The following is a 16,705-nucleotide window of genomic DNA, read 5'->3' on the forward strand; positions in this document are numbered from 1 at the left end:
GATTTTCCGTGGGTGCTGGTGATCTGAACTCAGGTTCTCATGTTTGCATGGCAAAACTTAACCCACTGAGCCATGATCCTTACCCATCTTGAATTTTATGGTCAGTAACATTAGTGTTAGAAACGAATGACATCTATGGTGCCATTTCCTCCCATGCACACATGGGCATGGATGATGTGCACTCTCGCCATACTGCTACCTTCTCCCTGCTCTCAGATGCTACATCTCAGAGACCCTTCACAGCCTGTCCTATCCTACTTTCTGCTCCGTGGGTTTCATTGTGTTTGTTTGTTTGGTTGGTTTTTATGTATGGGATAAAAGGGAACATGTGACACTTGGCGTAGCCCTCTTACTGCTCTGTAACGTCCCGTTGCATTCATTTGCCTGTGGATAACAGGCTTTCCTTTGCTTGTCCCTCATGCGAATGTGACATGTCATGTATGTGTTAAATAATATATACTGTATGTGATACAGCGTTATCTTCATGCCGTATTGTGTTGATGGCCACCCAGGATACTTTCCTTGAGCTTATAAATGTCTCCTCTAACTGTAAGGCAGCGTGTCTTTGTTGGTCTATGTTGTCAACGTGGCCGGATTGACAGATGCCTAGAGTAAGATTAGGGAAGCTCACTTCTGGTGTGTCTGTTCCAGCATCATTGTCAGAGAGGACGGATTTCCAGGAGAGTAACAGAGGAAAGCCTCTCCCTGGGTGTGGAATTTCCATGCAGTAGTCTGGGAGCCCAGGCAGAATTAAAGAAGAGAAAGCCTGCCAGGGCAGCCTAGCTCCATCCTTCCTGAGCTAGATCGTGTAGCACCGTCGCCATCACTCATGACCACAAGACTCCAGAGCCTCCAGCCATCTAATGGAGATGCACAGCAGCTACAGTTCAGGGAGCTTCCAGGTCTGGATTGGGACTGCATCATTTGCTCTCCTTGAGCCGAGGCATCCAGCTTGTCAGTTTAGCTGATACGGAATCATCCCACTGTCTGGCATGCAGAAAGTCATTTTTGGACAATCCAGCACCCAATTGGGTAAGGCATTCAAAGAATTCCACCCACCCCATGTGGGCGTGCGTGTGTGCGTGTGTGCGCGCGCACGTGTATGTGTGTGTGTGTGTGTGTGTGTTTGTACGTTTTTCTATTGGTTCTATTCACCTAGACAACCCTGACTGACGCAGGATTCTCTCTTATGCATGTGTTGTTGGGATGAGGTGTTTAAGTTTAAGTGGCCATGTTTATTAGATGAAGCAAAGGGGGCTTCTGGCTGCTGGACTTTGGTAGTCAACCTCAGGAAGAGGAAGTGACCACATAAGGGCATGGACCTTGGTGGCTAGCTTTAGGAATGTAATCTACCCGTCTTTAGCAAGGCAGAGGGCATGGGAGAGAAGGACAAGGCCTGCCGGAGCCATACACACCACTTTCAAGCTAGCCAGAGTCCCTTCAGCCATTCAGGTTGGCGTGAGGACTGGAGAGATCAAACTTGACATGGCACCTTTTGAGAGTCTTTAGACCAGCGGTTCACAACATGAGGGCTGCATACCCTAGGGGGTGGGGTGTCAAATGATCCTCTCACAGGGGTTGCCCGAGGCCATCGGAAAGCACAGATATTCACATTTCGGTTCAAAACAGTAGCAAAATTAGAGTTATGCAGTAACAATGAAAACGATTTTTTGGTTGGGGTCACCACAACACGAGGGACTGTATTAAAGGGTTGCAGCATTAGGAAGGTTGAGAACCGCCGCTTTAAACTCTCAAAGTTTTAAACCTCCAGTGACACACCTCTGCCAACAAGGCCAGCCTTCCTAAGTCTCTCTAAAAGTAACACCAACTCGGGAACAAGAATTGAAATATCTGAGACTGTGGAGGTGCATCTCCTTCAGACTACCTTAGCCCTAAAGTGGTTGAAGGCATTGCAGCCATGAATCAAGCCTCAGGATAAGGGCCCGTATGGGGAGACATGCCCTGGAAAGCGTGCTCGAAGCCTACCTAATTCATGGGCCTGTTGGTCCCTCCTTCATGCATGCATGTATGTGCTGGACAGCCTCCCTTGTGAGCACACATTCTTCTGGTCTGCCTCATGCAGGCACACCTCTGAGGCATCTCTCAGGCATGGCTCACACATGAGCCTGCTGTGCTTTCCTCCATGCCTGCTAAGTCTGCCACTCACATGGGCATGTGCTAGGCCCATCCTAAGAATACCCACCTGCTGGAACACCCTGTTCCAGACAATCAGAGAGATGCAGTCTTGGGGAGGAGAGGGACTGGTTGCATATGTCCTCTTTCTGAGGAGAAAGGCATTGGGGTGATAATGGCTAGGTGGGTGATCGGATATTGGGCGATGCTGTGCTGAGGTTTTACGGGTAATGAGAAAAATGAAAAACCGGTCAGACTGACCTAATTGCTTTCTACCACGCTGTTTAGGCTAGGCTAAAACATTTCATAGGTGACTAGGACCATCTAGTAGGAGACAATAACAACTGGTAGAGCATTGCCTCAAGGATAGCCAAGAACTGGCCAATTAAAAATATGTCCATAGTATGCTTCATCTACACACCCCAAGGACAGATAGGAACCGGCCAACTGAGGACATACGTATGTCCATACTTCATTTGCAGAACAGTATGCTTATTGAATATCACACCCTTTTGTCTCGATCCCTAGACTGGGAGGAGGGGTCCAGGAGGGATCCCTGAGAGATTCTACCCGAGGTCTGACTGTTCACTTTCAGAAGCTTCCAGACAGAATCGGGGATGGAGAGTATAGGGAGCCACCTGTGGCATTTATACCTTTGACTTGGAGTGTCTTTGGGCATCTCCTACCTTGGAGGGAGGATAGTCTTCCCCTGGAATTCCAGGAAGCCTTAAGAGTCTGGTTGTCTTTAGTTTGCCTTCTGATTATTCTCGTTCGCTTCCTTTTTGGGATATTTCTCTATCTTCCCAGATCCAGAACTAACATAACCAACAACATGGCAAGTACTTGCTCTACTCCTTTGGATTTAAGCCTTGCGCACTGGCAGGACGTGCGGGACAACATGAGCAACAATAGCGTGACTGTGAAGAAGCCTAAGTGGGTAACATTTTGCTCTGTTGAATGACCAACTTTCAGTGTTGGCTGGCCAGCAGAGGGTTGGAGGAAATAGCTTGTCATCCCGAAACTGGCCACCCAGACCAGGTTCTTTACATGGTGACTTAGCAGGGATTGATAGATTGGGTGGAGGATCCCTGTCCTTTTATTAAACCATTCTTACCACCACAGCCACCAAAGAAAAAGAAAGTGCTGACAGTGAAACCAAGGCTAAGCCCAAAGGGCCCAAGGAAAAACAGCCAGCGGTTCTGCAAGGGGGGCTTCGTATCCCCATATGTCCCTAGGCTGTCACCCAAATGCCACAACTGGAGCCTGGTGCTGAGGCGGCCCCCTCATCCCTGGAGGAAGAGGCCCTACTAGGACACGTGAAGCCACCGCAGAGCGAACCCCCAGCCTGACACCACTGTCGCTCTGCCATTGTGAGTGGCTGGGCCGGTGGGCGAGGAGGGAATCCAACCCTTGCATTACTGGTCTTTCCCCACTAGTGATCTATATAGCTGGGAGGCCCAGAACGCCCCCTTTTCGAAGGACCCTCGGGATCTAACTAATCTGTTAGAAACTGTTCTTTTTAGTCTTCATCCAATCTTGGACGATTGCCAGCAGGTCCTGGGAATACTTTTCGCTATGGAAGAGCAGAGATGGATACAGGAGAATGCCCGGAAGATAGTACCTGGACCTGCCGGCCCCCCACTGACTGATCCTGCTTTCATCGCGATGGCTTTTCTTTCTTAATGCCCCAGCTGGGTTTATAACATGGCAGCCCATAAAGACCGCCTCAAGGTCTATCGCCAAACTCTCTTGCTGGCTCTCAAAGCAGCAGCACGAAAGCCCACCAATTTGACGAAAATTTCCAGTATTAAAGAGGGTTCAGAGGAAAGTCCAGCTAGTTACCTAGAAAGACTAATGATGGCCTTAGAGAGTTTACCCCTTCGATCCAGAGTGTCATTTTTAGGTTATACCAACCAGGCAGCACCAGATATCAAGAAGAAATGATATTTGTTAGAGAGATTAGGAGAATAAGACATTAAAGATTTAGTGGCAGTGGCGGAAAAGGTGTACAATAAAAGGGAGACAGAGGAGCAGAAAGCCGAGAGAAAAGAAAGAGACGGGAGAGAGAGGACAAACATGGCAAAAGACAGGAGCAGAACCTCGCTCGTGTCCTGGAGAAACAGCAGGCTAGTCTGGAAAGAGTCCTGCTAACCGCTGAAGCTGGAGCAAAAGGACTGAGAGGACAAAGAACAGACCGGGATCGCTGCCCGAGACAAAAGGTAGGAAAAAGCCAATGTGCCCACTGCCTAGAAGAAGGACATTGGGCACGGGAATGCCCACAGAAAAAGAAAAGCCAAACCCTGGTCTTGATGGGTAGCGGAGAAGGCAGTGATAGTGATTAGGGAAGACAAAGCTCGGTTCCCCTCCCCGAGCCTAGGGTAACCTTGAAGGTGGAGGGGAAGCCTATCCACATCAGGGTGGATACGGGGAGGGGAGGCGGAGGGTACAGGACTGTTAACATCTGATGACACCCTGTCCTCCAAGCGATCCTGGGTTCAAGGGGCCACTGGAATTAAACCATATCCATGGACTATCCTAAGAGAAGCAGACCTAGGAACGTGCCGAGTAACCCGCTCATTTCTAGTCGTCTCTGAATACCCATATCCACTGCTGGGGAGAGATCTAAAATGAAGGCCCAAATTCATCTTTCAGGCCAAGGAGCCCTACTAATGCACCCTAATGGGAAACCTCTCTGAAATCCAGTGGTGGCTGGTGGCTGTTTGGAGAGGCTAAGGAGATGAGGCCTTGCTGAAGGAAGGAAGTATGTCACTGGGGTGGGGGGGGGGGTTGCCTTGAGGTTTCAAAAGCCTCATTTTTCACTTGACTTCCTGTGTGCAGTTAGAGATGGGAGTCCTCCTCAGCTCCAGCTTCCAGCTGGAGTTGCCCTGTGTGCCACCTGTATTCCCTGCCATTATGGACCCTATCACTCTGGAACCATAAACTCGTTCTTCTCTGTTGATGCCTTGGTTATGGACTGTATCACAGCAATAGAGGCCGTAACTAAGAGAGCCCGATAGAAGACCTGAAGGGTTGGTGTGGGAGTCCCCTCTGTGTGTTGTGATTACCATTAATGAATAAAGACACTGCTTTGGACCTATGACAGGGCAGAACTTAGCTAGGTGAAGAAAACTAAGCTGAATGCTGGGAGAAAGAAGGAAGGATAGAGTCAGGAAGAAGCCATGGAGCCACCACCAGAGACAGAAGCTGGGAACTTTACCCGGTAAGCCACAGCCACGTGGCAATACACAGATTAATAGAAATGGGTTAAATTGAGGCGTGAGAGTCAGCCAGTAAGAAGCTAGAGCTAATGGGCCAAGCAGTAATTTAATTAATACAGTTCCTGTCTGATTGTTTCAGGTCTAAGCTAGCCGGGCAGGCGGGAATAACTAGCGACCCCCTTCCTACTACAAAGGGTCGCTCCCACGCATGGGTGCTATTTCAGCAAACCTAACAGTATCTTCAGCAAGGTGGCCTTTATCTGAATGAGACGCTCATCACTCTAAAAATAGAAGTGTCTGAGATTACTCTGTTGGATCAGGGTGGTGAAGGTGTGTGACTGACCATTAAGGGACTCCACGGTGAGGCTGCAGCCGTGGCAATCAGAGACTACCTTCATCCACAGCCCTTGGGGAGCAGAGTGTGTATCGTGAGACATGCCTGATGGCCATCCGTCAGGCATGCATGCATGCCTGGATAGGCCACGTTACTCATCAGTCCATGCTGTGCCTGCCTCGCATGTGAGCATGCCCTTCCAGCCAAAAGGGGGCGCATGTACATCGGAAAGGCAGGGACTAACTATCTGTGACTGGTCTCTGAAGGGAAGGAAGCTCTCAAAGGTGTGGTTGGGTTAGGATCACCTAGTGAATAACTGGGTGAAAGGACATCCTCTGGTAAGGTATTAGGAGAGTAATGCTTGAACCACAGCCCTTGGGGTTGGATGGTGGGAATCCCGGGGAGGCTTGCTCAAGAAGGCCTGTGGTGAGATGTGCCTGAGTCTGGCTTTAGCCTCGAACTGGACTAGGCACCTCTGGAGCGTCAGAGGAGAGGTTCGAGAAATAGAGGGCCTGGGAGGTCTGAGCCGGACAGGGTGTTAGAGGAGGGACGCGTGATATCCAACAGCTGACCCCTGTGTACTATTCGGGGACAGAATGAACACCTGAGACCTCTGAGATACAACCACGGGCTATCACGCCACCAGAGCGCCATTTGGAGAAAAGAGCACAGCAGACCTCTCAGGCATGCTCAACAGCTGTGCCCAAGGGTAAATGCCTGGCTGACTGACAGATCAGCGCAGCCTGGGAGTCTCGCCTGACCTCTCTGTGTAAGTGCTTACATTTCATGTCACGAGAGCAACCCATCGAACCCACTGGCCTCCATGACACACAGGTGCCCCTTCCTTTTGCATCCAATCAGAGACACACACATGGGAAGATGGGCATAACTGGCTGTGACTGCGGCCCAATGAAATGAGGCTGTGGGCCATCCCTTAACAAGAGGGCTTGACTGGTCGAGCCTGGCGTGTGGGCCCCTTGGCACATGCGCACAGCGTTGGGTCCCCAATGCGCATGCACAAGGTCTATCATGCCAGCCAATCAGAGAGCGTTATGTTGGGAGGTGGGACCAAACTAAACGTGACCAACCTCTGAGTGGATGGAGGCTGTCTAGCCGAGCCGAGGCGCATAGGTGAGTGACGGGATTTTTGTTCCTTTGTTTTGGGGGTTTCAGGGTACTGTGGCAGGGCTCCTGGGGTGGTTTAGAGGGATCCGCAAGACGAAAGCTCTTGATGCAGGACAGAGGGACCACAGAGTAAGAGGGCCCAGGATGGCCTGTGAGGTGACTTTGGGAGCCTCACTTCCACTTGAGGCTGGAAGAGGCGCCAGAGGCAAGAATGAAAAGAGGTGATGAAGGCAGTGGGGGGGGGGGGCTAGACCATTGGGCGGGGCATAGTCAGGGGCCTGAGAGAGGTGGTAGGGACTCTACCACGTCTGCCATCTTTTGTTCCTTTCTTTCTTGTGGTCTTTGGGTCCTGACGGGACAACGGGGTCCTCCTGTGATGCTTCCACTGGCAATAGTTCGACAGGTTCCCCAGTCTGAAAGGGAACTCTGGGCACTTTAATCAAGTACATAGGCAACTGTAGGGGCCGAGTCGGGAATGGGTGGCTGATGGACGGCCTCACACCTATGCGAGGGCCTGTAGGCAGCCTCAGGAGTGCCAGAGGTGGGGCCTCTGTCTGATGGGAGTGGGAAAGGAGCCTCTCCGAGGAGCATTCTCAAGTGTGGTCACCCGAGGTGACTGGGACAGGGTAAATAGCAGACTCAATCGCGAGCCCAAGTCAGCAGGGATGCACAGCCCTTTGAGGAGGAGAGTGGGATCTTGGGGCGGAAGGGTCAAGGTTAATCTGTGAGGTGAAGTTTGAAAGGCCCGCTTTCGCCTGGTAGTGAAATAGAACGCCGAGGGCAGTGGATGAAGGGGTTCTGAGGGTGGCGGGTTTGAAGAGAGCTGGGTGTGGCAATGAGGTACAGAAGGGGAAGTAGTGACCATCCATGCTTTTGACCTCGTGGCCAGCTGGAGTCCTCAAGGGACATCTGGGGCTCACTGACGTTCAGCCAAGGGCCCTGCCTCGACAGAAATGCCTGTCTGCAGGGAGTTGGGCAGGACTGGGCCCCTTCTGCCTCCGACCTCTGGGCAACTTCTGCATCCAGATATCACAAGTGCCACTTTAGGCCACTTAATCCCGGGCGTGTATGCCTTTGTAGCCAGTCAGAGAGATGTGCATTGGGAGGTGGGGCCTAGATAGGAACGACCACTCTCTGAGGAGAAGGAAGCTCCCAGGGTGGGAGAGTACCCTCGTGGATGGTTTGCTATTGGGTAACTCTGTTATGAGTCTCCCCAGTTGTGAGAGGGATCAGAGAGGAACCTTACTTAGCTCATGTGCCAGGACAGTGGGATCTGAAAGAGGCAGGACCAAGGGAAACCTGTGGGGTCATCTCAGGAACTTTGCTTTCAAATGGGACTGAGCAAGGCCCCAGAGTGCAAAGCTGGGGAGGGGTCAAGAGGGCTACAGGGATTGGGAAGTCTGAGTGGGACAGCTTATGAGCTGGGAGACGTGGCCGTGGTGACTGAGTAGGCCCTTAGTGGGTTGGCGTTCCCAACCAGACATGGGCATTTGGTGCCCTGTATTACAGGCGGGAGGCAGTGCCCAGGATTTTCCCACCCAAGGGTCGGGAAAGCAGCAGAGGACCAATCTTGAGAGGTAGTGGGTCGGAGAGCTCCACGTTCAGATAGAGATATGGCACAGAACTGAACTTTGGTGACATCCTCTTGCCCTCTCTTTGCTGCACTACAAGCGCCAGGGCATCTGGCCACATCCTGTGGAGTCCAAACCCCTGTTCCCCTTGTCATCCTGTAATTCCTCCTGGCATCTGTAGTGACCAGAGTCCTGTCTAGCCCAAGAAGATTCTAGCCATGTCAAGCAGGGAGAAGAAAGCCCGTGACAGTGCTGGCGCACATCCCAGGCTGGATCGGAATCCCATGTCGGAGGACACCAAAAACCCAGATGCAATCACCCCAGGTAAAAAACAAACAAAATAAGAAACAATAATAACAACAACAACAAACAAGATGGGCCCCTGTAGGGCTCTGTCCACCACAGGGGACATCCTAGAATCTCCTGGTGGGTGGGAAAGCCCCTGACAATGCTGGCACACAACCAAGGCTGGATCTGAATCTTACATAGCATGACACCAAGAACCCAGATGCAATCACCCCAGGTTAAAAAAAAAAGAAACAACAACAACAAAAACAGAAGGGCCCCTGTAGGGCTGTGTCCACCCCGGGGGACATCCTAAAATCTCTCGGTGGGTGTAGCACTGAGTGGATAATGTGCATGAACTTTTGTTGGAATAGCAGGAGGTTTCAGGTACTAATGAAACTCAAGAGTACTTGAGTACTCTTGCTCAAGCTTTTTTGTGCCTGTAGGTTCCCCCACCTGAAATTTCTGCCACACAGGAAACCTGCCACATGCCTAGTCAACATGCCTCTCTGGAAACACAGGGGTCACAGTGACTCTCTGGAAGGCCTGTACAGGTGCCTGGACCAACTGGTCTGAGAGTCAAGCCTAAAGTGGTTTCTCTCTCTCTCTCTCTCTCTCTCTCTCTCTCTCTCTCTCTCTCTCTCTCTCTGTCTCTGTGTGTGTGTGTGTGTCTGTGTCTCTGTGTGTGATGTGTATGTGATATGTATTTGTGTGTGTTCATGACGTCACGGATGACTACTTGAAAGAGTGTAAGGAACAGCTGCTGGCTATGGGATCTAGAAATAATGACACTGCTTTCCGTGGGGGATGATGAGAACAGCACACTTTGTTTCAAAATATTTTTCCTCTTTCGTTTTAATACAGCAGGAAGAGAAGTCATTGATGTCAGCAGTGAGGACATTACTTCCTCTGGAACAGAAGGGCAAGAGGCCAGGTGATACGTTTCATTTTTTCGCGAAATAAATTTAGAGAAGTCTGGCTGGAGAGAGGGCTCAGTGGAAGAAGGCTTAAGGTGCAAACACAGGAGCCTGAGTTCAGGCCCTCTGCACCCACAGATAAAGCCATGCATGGCCACACCCACCTTTTAAGTCCAGAACTGAGGGCTGAGGCATGGCAGAGCCAGGGGGATATTGCGGGTGCTTGCTGACTGCCAGACTAACAAAAATAAGCCGAGATTAAATAAATAAGTAAATGCAGCAAGTAAGGCGCATGCGCCACGTGAATGTACTTGGGTGCGTTGAGCATAAGGGACTCAAAGCAACATCCCGCAGTGGATCAGATGTTCAGTGTGATAAGAAATGAAAATCTCATGCCTCCAACAAACTACGGGTCCTCTCATAGAGCCTGTCTGACAGGAATAAGGTGACCATGGAGAGAGGAGGACACCTCACTTCTGCCTCCTAGGTCGGCACAGGTGCATGCACACCCGCCCTTCCTCTGAACACAAAAGACTAGAAAACTACACGCCTGTTCTTGAAATGTGAATTGTATGTAGGCTGTGTGGCACCCTCCAGTTCTTCCACTCACTACAAAAGAATGGCCTTTTATGTACATTGAAGTAAAAATGTGATTTCTTTGCAGGAAGAAAATACAGAATTTATCTGAAGAATTTGAAGGTACGTTCTTGGAGATACCAGGAATTTGAGAAAATTGTTTGAACCTAGAAGTGCAAGGCGAGGGAGGTATCACTTGGCAGAGAAGAGAGTGTATTTACTGCCTTGTTCTCAAACCCTCAGTGTCAAAATAGTATTTATTAGATTACCGACTCTCTATTCATGTTAATTGTCAATTTGAAGAACATGGCCCCTGCGGTGCAGATGCCGTTATTTACTAACTGTGGGATCTTTGACAATTGGATGTAATTATCCGTCTTCAAGGTTTTGATTTGCACAAGTGATATGTCTGTTTTTAATATCACATTTTAAGCCGGGCGGTGATGGCACATGCCTTTTAATTCCAGTACTTGGGAGGCAGAGGCAGGCAAATCTCTGTGAGGTCGAGGCCAGCCTGGTCTACAAGACCTAGTTCCAGGACAGGCACAAAAGCTACAGAAAGAAACCCTGTCTCGAAAAACAGTCCAAACAAAATATCACATATTACTTTACTTGTTTGTATATTAGTAAAGCGCTCTCTCTCTCTCTCTCTCTCTCTCTCTCTCTCTCTCTCTCTTTGTGTGTGTGTGTGTCTCTGTGTGTGTGTGTGTGTCTGTGTGTGTGTGTCTGTGTGTGTGTCTGTGTGTGTGTATAGGGGTGAGGGCCAACCTCCCTTAAATACCTGACCACTATTTAATGTGTAAATGAATAGCACATGCAGTGGGAAGCTGATGTCAGCACTGTGAACATTGTATGAGCAGACTGAGTCCTGCTTTAAATTTCTCTGTCAGAAGTCAGTCACACAACTGTTAAAGAACTTTACAAACTGAGAACGTGTTAGGAGCTCCGTAGAATTTTCTGACAGAGAATCATATCAGAAAACTTCAGGAGTCAAGATAGGGATGTAGTTGGGTGGAAGAGCACTGGCCTTCTAGGCTTAAGGCTCTGGGTTCCATCCCCAATACCACAGACTTCATGATCAGTGTGGTTCCCTGTTGGAATATTCAGGGTGTCTACCCTGTCAAATTTGCCTAAAAGCTCCAATGGCTACAATAGTTACAGTATTTTCATCTGACTATGCAGTAATCTCTGAGCCTTTGGAGATCTTTGTAAACGGACTACTTTTGTGTTTTTCACAAAGCGGCCCAACAGTCCCTCTGAATGTGTCCTTGAACTGGAGCATATTATGTACATTGATTAAATTTTACCTTATAATGATGTCTCATGAAGAAATTACACAGCAATTTGAAACCCTTTTTTGCTGGTTTTGTTAAGTTCCCTTTGCTGTGTTTTGTAGGTAATATATAGACACTGGAGTACAGCTATCCAATTTCACATCAAGGTCATAACCACTGAAATTCTTGACTGAAAGAAAGGAGGCAGATATTCTTGTCGTTGACAGATTGTTTCCCTCTATTAATAGCAAGTGTTTTTCCAAGTTGAAAACTAAAGTTGAGGGAACTTTACACTAGCGGTTACAAAATTGTATTTCATTACAGCGCCCAATAAGAACTTTCTTCAGGGCAACAGCGAAAGATTCACAGTGATCATCACGGAGTCTTTCGAAACCTTGGAACAGAAATTTGAGGATGTTCTACAAATCCAGTGCGAGCAAAGGTACGGTTGTTGATTCTTGGTGTTTTGATCCCCAGAGGCTTTGACATTTGGTTAGTAAGCACGATGGCAAGAGGTTGAGGAATAGCCCTGACCCCCACCGACCAGAAGCTCAGTTGGATAACGGATTGGCTTGGCATTTCAGTATAGGGTAGACTTCCTTTCCTCATGTTATAGCCTCCCATCATAACCAAAGTCAGCTGCGTTTCCTAGGGATGAATTACGATGACCATTTTGACACATTCTGTTGAGTCCATGGAACAGTATGAGAGGTGCATGCATCGCGTGAATGTGCTGGGCACGTTGAGCTTGTAATCCTCAAAGCATTCATCCCACAGTCAGTCGGGCATCTGTTCGATGCGATAGAAATGAAACTCCCATGCCGCCAATGCCGTATAGCTAGCTATCAGGAGCAGTGTTTACCATGCTACTGTACCGAGATCCACACTAGCGCAACCTGAGGAAGAGCGGGTAGGCCACTGCAGAATTCTCTGATGGGAGCGGATGTGCATGCTCCTTGGACCTGCTCTTCAGAAAGAGAGAACTAACCACATTTGTGTTTGTCAGACAGACGAATATTTGTGGAATGATAGTAAAACTATAGTTCTTCCTGAGTTTTCTGTCACAAAGGCATGTGACGGTACTTCTCTCTCAGCAGGGAGGAGAAAATGCTGCAATGCAAAATGAAATAGTCCACATCAGCTTCCTTTTCCCTGTCAGCATAGTTTAGACGCCATTTCCCCATCCTCCACCTATAGCGTTAGTGAGGGCAAGTCAGTCCTGCTTCGAATATACTTTGTACATATTGGGATGGAGTATCGCACTGTTCCTTGCTATCATTCACAGACAGAAACTTTATCAAGACTATTCTCTTCAGATGAAGAATTTGGAAAGAAAGTTATCCGAGGATGCAGGTGAAGTCAAGAAACATGCAAAAAAACTCGCTGTGAGTATCAAGCAGCTTAGCTCTCAAGGAATCCATTGTGTCAGCATCAGAAGTAGCAGGGCTTCCTGCAGCACATCTGGAGGGAAGTGTCAAGACGAGAACTTAGGGAGGCAAGCAGGGTGGTTGATGAGGTGACTGGAGACTGACCACTGACCGTTTCTCCCTGGATTGTTCCTTTTCCCTCAGAGAAATGACAAGGTCAGTGTTGGGTTAGGAGCCAGCATGGTGGGGGCAGGGGCGGGTGAGCAGGCACTGCCTGGAGAGTGCAGGAGAAGGTATGGGGTTGTATCCTAAGAGGGAGCCCTTCCACCCACAAAGTGCAGACACCAGGAGCAGGAGACCCAACAGAGCCTTCTGACACAGTGAGGAGGGAGGCAGAGTGAGAGCAGTCCCTGTGGCTGTTAGAGTAGGTGGAGGCTTAGCAGTCGGTGCTTGGAGTTCAGAGCAGCTCTCTCCCAGAGGTGAGGAAGGCAAGGCTTCATGCCCTGATGGCCATGGGATGACTGATTCCCCTCCAACCCTGAGATTTGAATGAGGTTTTTGTGAGGTTTGGGGCACAAATACCAGTGCTGTCTTTGAGGGACTCTTTCTTTCTGGTGGAGAATGGAGCTGCCCTCCTGGAGATTCTGACTTCCAAGGGTGGGATGAGGAGGGAGATGGAGGCGCCCCCCCCAGCCTCCGGTCCAGTCCAGTGGTCAGGAGCATGGCCCCTGCAAGCTCACCAGTTGGAATGCAGTCACGGTTCAATCCCTTGCTAGCCATGCTCACTCTCGAAAATAATTTACCTCTGTGCCTCAGATTGCTAGGCGTGAGAGGAGAGATACTTAAGGTCTCCATCTCACGGAATTTTTTTCAAAATACACTTTTAGCTGTTCATTCATATATTGGTCCAGGACAGTATCCGACATAAGTCTTACAGAATCCTTCCCTGTTAAGCAGGGCAGCTGTGGGCTCTACTCCTACTGGTAAGGACAAAAGGAGGTGGGTTCCTATGTAGGGAGTGAGGGACGACGGGGCCATCTCAGGGTAATTTCTATAAACACAGAGGGTTCACAAGCTACGGCAGCCTCTAATGGATGGATTTTCGAGTCTTCAGAAACTAACAGCAATGTTTTAGATACTGCTAACTAGGAAAACTTTCCATTAAATGAATGTGATTCTCATTACTACGGTATTTTTTTTTTTTTTTAGTTTTTGGTAACTCATGTGAAGTGGTCATTGTGTTTGAAAAATTACTAGTTATTTCCTTGTATATGTTTTGCATAAATATGATACAGAGTCGTGTTTTTGTAATCTTTCTGTGTTTTCCTGAATTGTTCTTACATCTCTTACTGTCTCTGTTGCAGAAGACCTTTAAGGAGCAGCAAAAATTTATTCATCAATCTCTGGGTCTCCAGAAGAAGAGAATGGAAGAATTTAAAGATCTGTGTGAACAGTACTTGGAGGTCTGTTGTACATTCTGAAAGCAACCTACATATGGGTGCATTGAATACTCTGGCGTTCCTTCCATGCTTTGGTTTATGCCTTTGGAAAGTTACCTGTAAACATCTTCCTGTTGACAGAGGTTTCTGTCCCGCCCCGCCCCGCAGTCATTCAGTCCCAAAGAAGCACACAGACGTCTACATTATTTATAAACTGGTTGGCCTATTGGCTCAGTCTTCTCATTAACTCTCATATCTTACATCTCAGCCCATAATTCTTGTCTGTGTAAGCCACGTGGCTTGGTACTTTTTATCAGCGAGGCATTCTCATCTTGTTTCGTTTTAGTCTGGGTGACAAATGCAGACTGACCCTTTCCTCTTCCCAGAATTCTCCTGTTCTCGTGGCCCCACCTCTACTTCCTGCCTGGCTACTGGCCAGTCAGGGTTTTATTAAACAATGCAAGACCATTGTACCACAGCATCTTTCAGCATTTTCCTTATGGTGTCGTGGTTCCATGTAAACCTAAGTAGAAGATGAGTTTTTACTTTGAGGGTTCACATATGGTGGGTAGAGTCCTTTGAAGCAGGAATTGCTGCCTTGGCAATTTCATCCAGAGTTGTTCGTATTGTACAGGGCATTGATGCTTTTCAGACCCTCTGTTCTTGTCTCACAGTGCATTTTCACTTGGGTGTGTAGGTGCACTGAGGCACACGCACGTGTCTGTTCCTCTGTGTGTGTGTGAAGGTCAGAAGCCAGCTGTGGGTGTCTTCAGTCACTCTCCTTCGTATCTTTTTGAGACAGGATGGCTCACTGAACCGGGAAGTCTCTTGCCACTGTGGCTAGGCTGGCTGTTCACCAGGTCACAGGGGTGGCGTGCCCTGTGGAAGAGGTCTTGCGAAGTTTTATACCCCTAAGAGCATTTAACACAACCACTTAGATGTGGCATGTGCTATTTCACTCACTACTAAAGGGACTGAGGGGGTGGAAACCTTGAGTTTTAGTTTCATGGTGTTCATTGATACACGACAATCTACTTCAGCTCCAAAAGAAGTAAGTGAGTGCCAGTAAATGTGCTCTTGCCTCATGCTCTCTGTTTTCATTGGGTTTCATTTACTCTTCTTGATTTGCGGGGAGAGGGATCCCGGGCTCTCACACATGCTAGGCAAAGCACCTTTCCCAGAGCCCCACCACCACCACCACCAACTGCTGTTGCCTCCCGGTTGAACGTTCAGCAGTGGGTTTTGGAGTGGTAACGTCTGTGTCTCTTTGGTGGGTGGTGGATCTTCACGTTGCACATGGTGTATGCTTTATTTGGAGAAATGAAACGATGTCTTTTCACCACATTTACTCCCTTTTAAATATTGCTGTTTGCCTTTGTAAACAAAATGACCAAGGCTGATTTCTGCCCATGTCTCTTTCACCTTAGAAACTTGTAAAACTGAGGGATTCTCAGGGAAATTCCCTGGTTGAAGAGCTGAGACGTCTAATAGCCTCCTTGGAAATAAAACTTCTGATGCTGAATGTAAGTACTGGGCCTTTCAGGGCAAAATGAGGCTTGACGAGCACTGTTTATTTTAAACCCATTTAATATGTCCTTGTACTTAACAGCGCCAGCAAGAGAGTGCTGCTGGTCAACCGTCTCTCCTGGATCTGTTATTCTCATAATACTCTGAAGAAACGAAAGTCGATACAAAGGCAGCGATTCTCTCATGGAAATTCTCCGGGAGAAGCTGCTTGTGGTTTGCGGCTTCAGCGGCTGCACCTTCTTGTGTTCTCCTGTTCTTAAAGATACCCCTTTCTGCTAAAACCCGAGGAAACCGAAGGATTTGTGTGACAGCAGTCCAGAGATGTCTATAGGATCCTCCAGCCCACGGGTCGTAATGGCAAGTTTATCTTGGTAGCATCATAATTAATGGTTAGCAGTGCATTGATGTCGATACAGTAGGGTCTTGTACCTCAGTATCCCTTTCCCAAATTAGAAGGCACAAGACTGTTCCACCCTTGCCATCTTGAGAGAAATAGTTCAAGAAGACACACTCTTGCCTCTGCATACTGCTGTTACATTTGTTCGGTCATGGAGCCTATGGGAATGACGATAAACCTGCAAAGGGAATGCGTCCTGTAGACTTGAAAATCTGTGCCCCGGAAATAGTGAAATTGGTAGTAGTCATTAAAACTCCTGAATAAAAAAAGATGTGAGTATTGTGACGAGTATGTGAAAATGTCACTTTCCGATAAAATTTATAAGGTCTTTCAATGCAATGTGGTCTGCTACCTGATGTCATCTGCCTGTCACATTAAGAGTTGATCCTTAGTATGCCTATAGCTCAGTTCCTCGTGGTTTATGTATTTCCTTCTTTGTATGGATAGCAGTAACTGAGAATGTTTTGTGTTTCAAATTTATTGTGCATGTTGTGTGTGAACCCAGTGATATATAAGGTCTTCTGTACACATAAGACTCTTGT

At 48.3% G+C, this 16,705-nt stretch overlaps 1 protein-coding gene across 3 annotated transcripts; it reads left to right on the forward strand.

Moving 5' to 3' along the window:
- The first annotated feature begins 6,734 nt into the window (after positions 1-6,734).
- Positions 6,735-16,451, forward strand: LOC146889301 (X-linked lymphocyte-regulated protein 3C-like). Of its 3 annotated transcripts, none has more exons than XM_087902894.1 (9): positions 6,735-6,816; positions 8,563-8,705; positions 9,531-9,600; positions 10,248-10,282; positions 11,758-11,875; positions 12,719-12,818; positions 14,165-14,263; positions 15,667-15,762; positions 15,849-16,451. In XM_087902894.1, exons 2-9 carry the CDS (start codon positions 8,600-8,602, stop codon positions 15,903-15,905), a joined length of 681 nt encoding a protein of 226 aa, XP_087759020.1. In that variant the 5' UTR covers positions 6,735-6,816; positions 8,563-8,599; the 3' UTR covers positions 15,906-16,451. The 3 variants fall into 3 exon arrangements, with proteins under 3 accessions (XP_087759020.1, XP_087759022.1, XP_087759021.1); XM_087902896.1 differs by having other exon boundaries at positions 6,742-6,816; positions 8,482-8,705; XM_087902895.1 differs by lacking the exon at positions 6,735-6,816 and adding an exon at positions 6,849-7,031.
- Positions 16,452-16,705: the final 254 nt, after the last annotated feature.

This window comes from Myodes glareolus, chromosome X, assembly GCF_982192425.1.
Source record: "Myodes glareolus chromosome X, mMyoGla1.1, whole genome shotgun sequence".
NCBI classification, from domain to species: Eukaryota; Metazoa; Chordata; class Mammalia; order Rodentia; family Cricetidae; genus Myodes; species Myodes glareolus.

Excerpts from the sequence above, each read along its gene's own strand:
- LOC146889301 (XM_087902894.1), top strand. The coding sequence starts at position 8,600 with ATGTCAAGCAGGGAGAAGAAAGCCCGTGACAGTGCTGGCGCACATCCC. Across the intron at positions 8,706-9,530 it reads CCCAGATGCAATCACCCCAG|CAGGAAGAGAAGTCATTGAT; the intron begins GTAAAAAACAAA and ends GTTTTAATACAG. Across the intron at positions 14,264-15,666 it reads TGTGTGAACAGTACTTGGAG|AAACTTGTAAAACTGAGGGA; the intron begins GTCTGTTGTACA and ends CTTTCACCTTAG.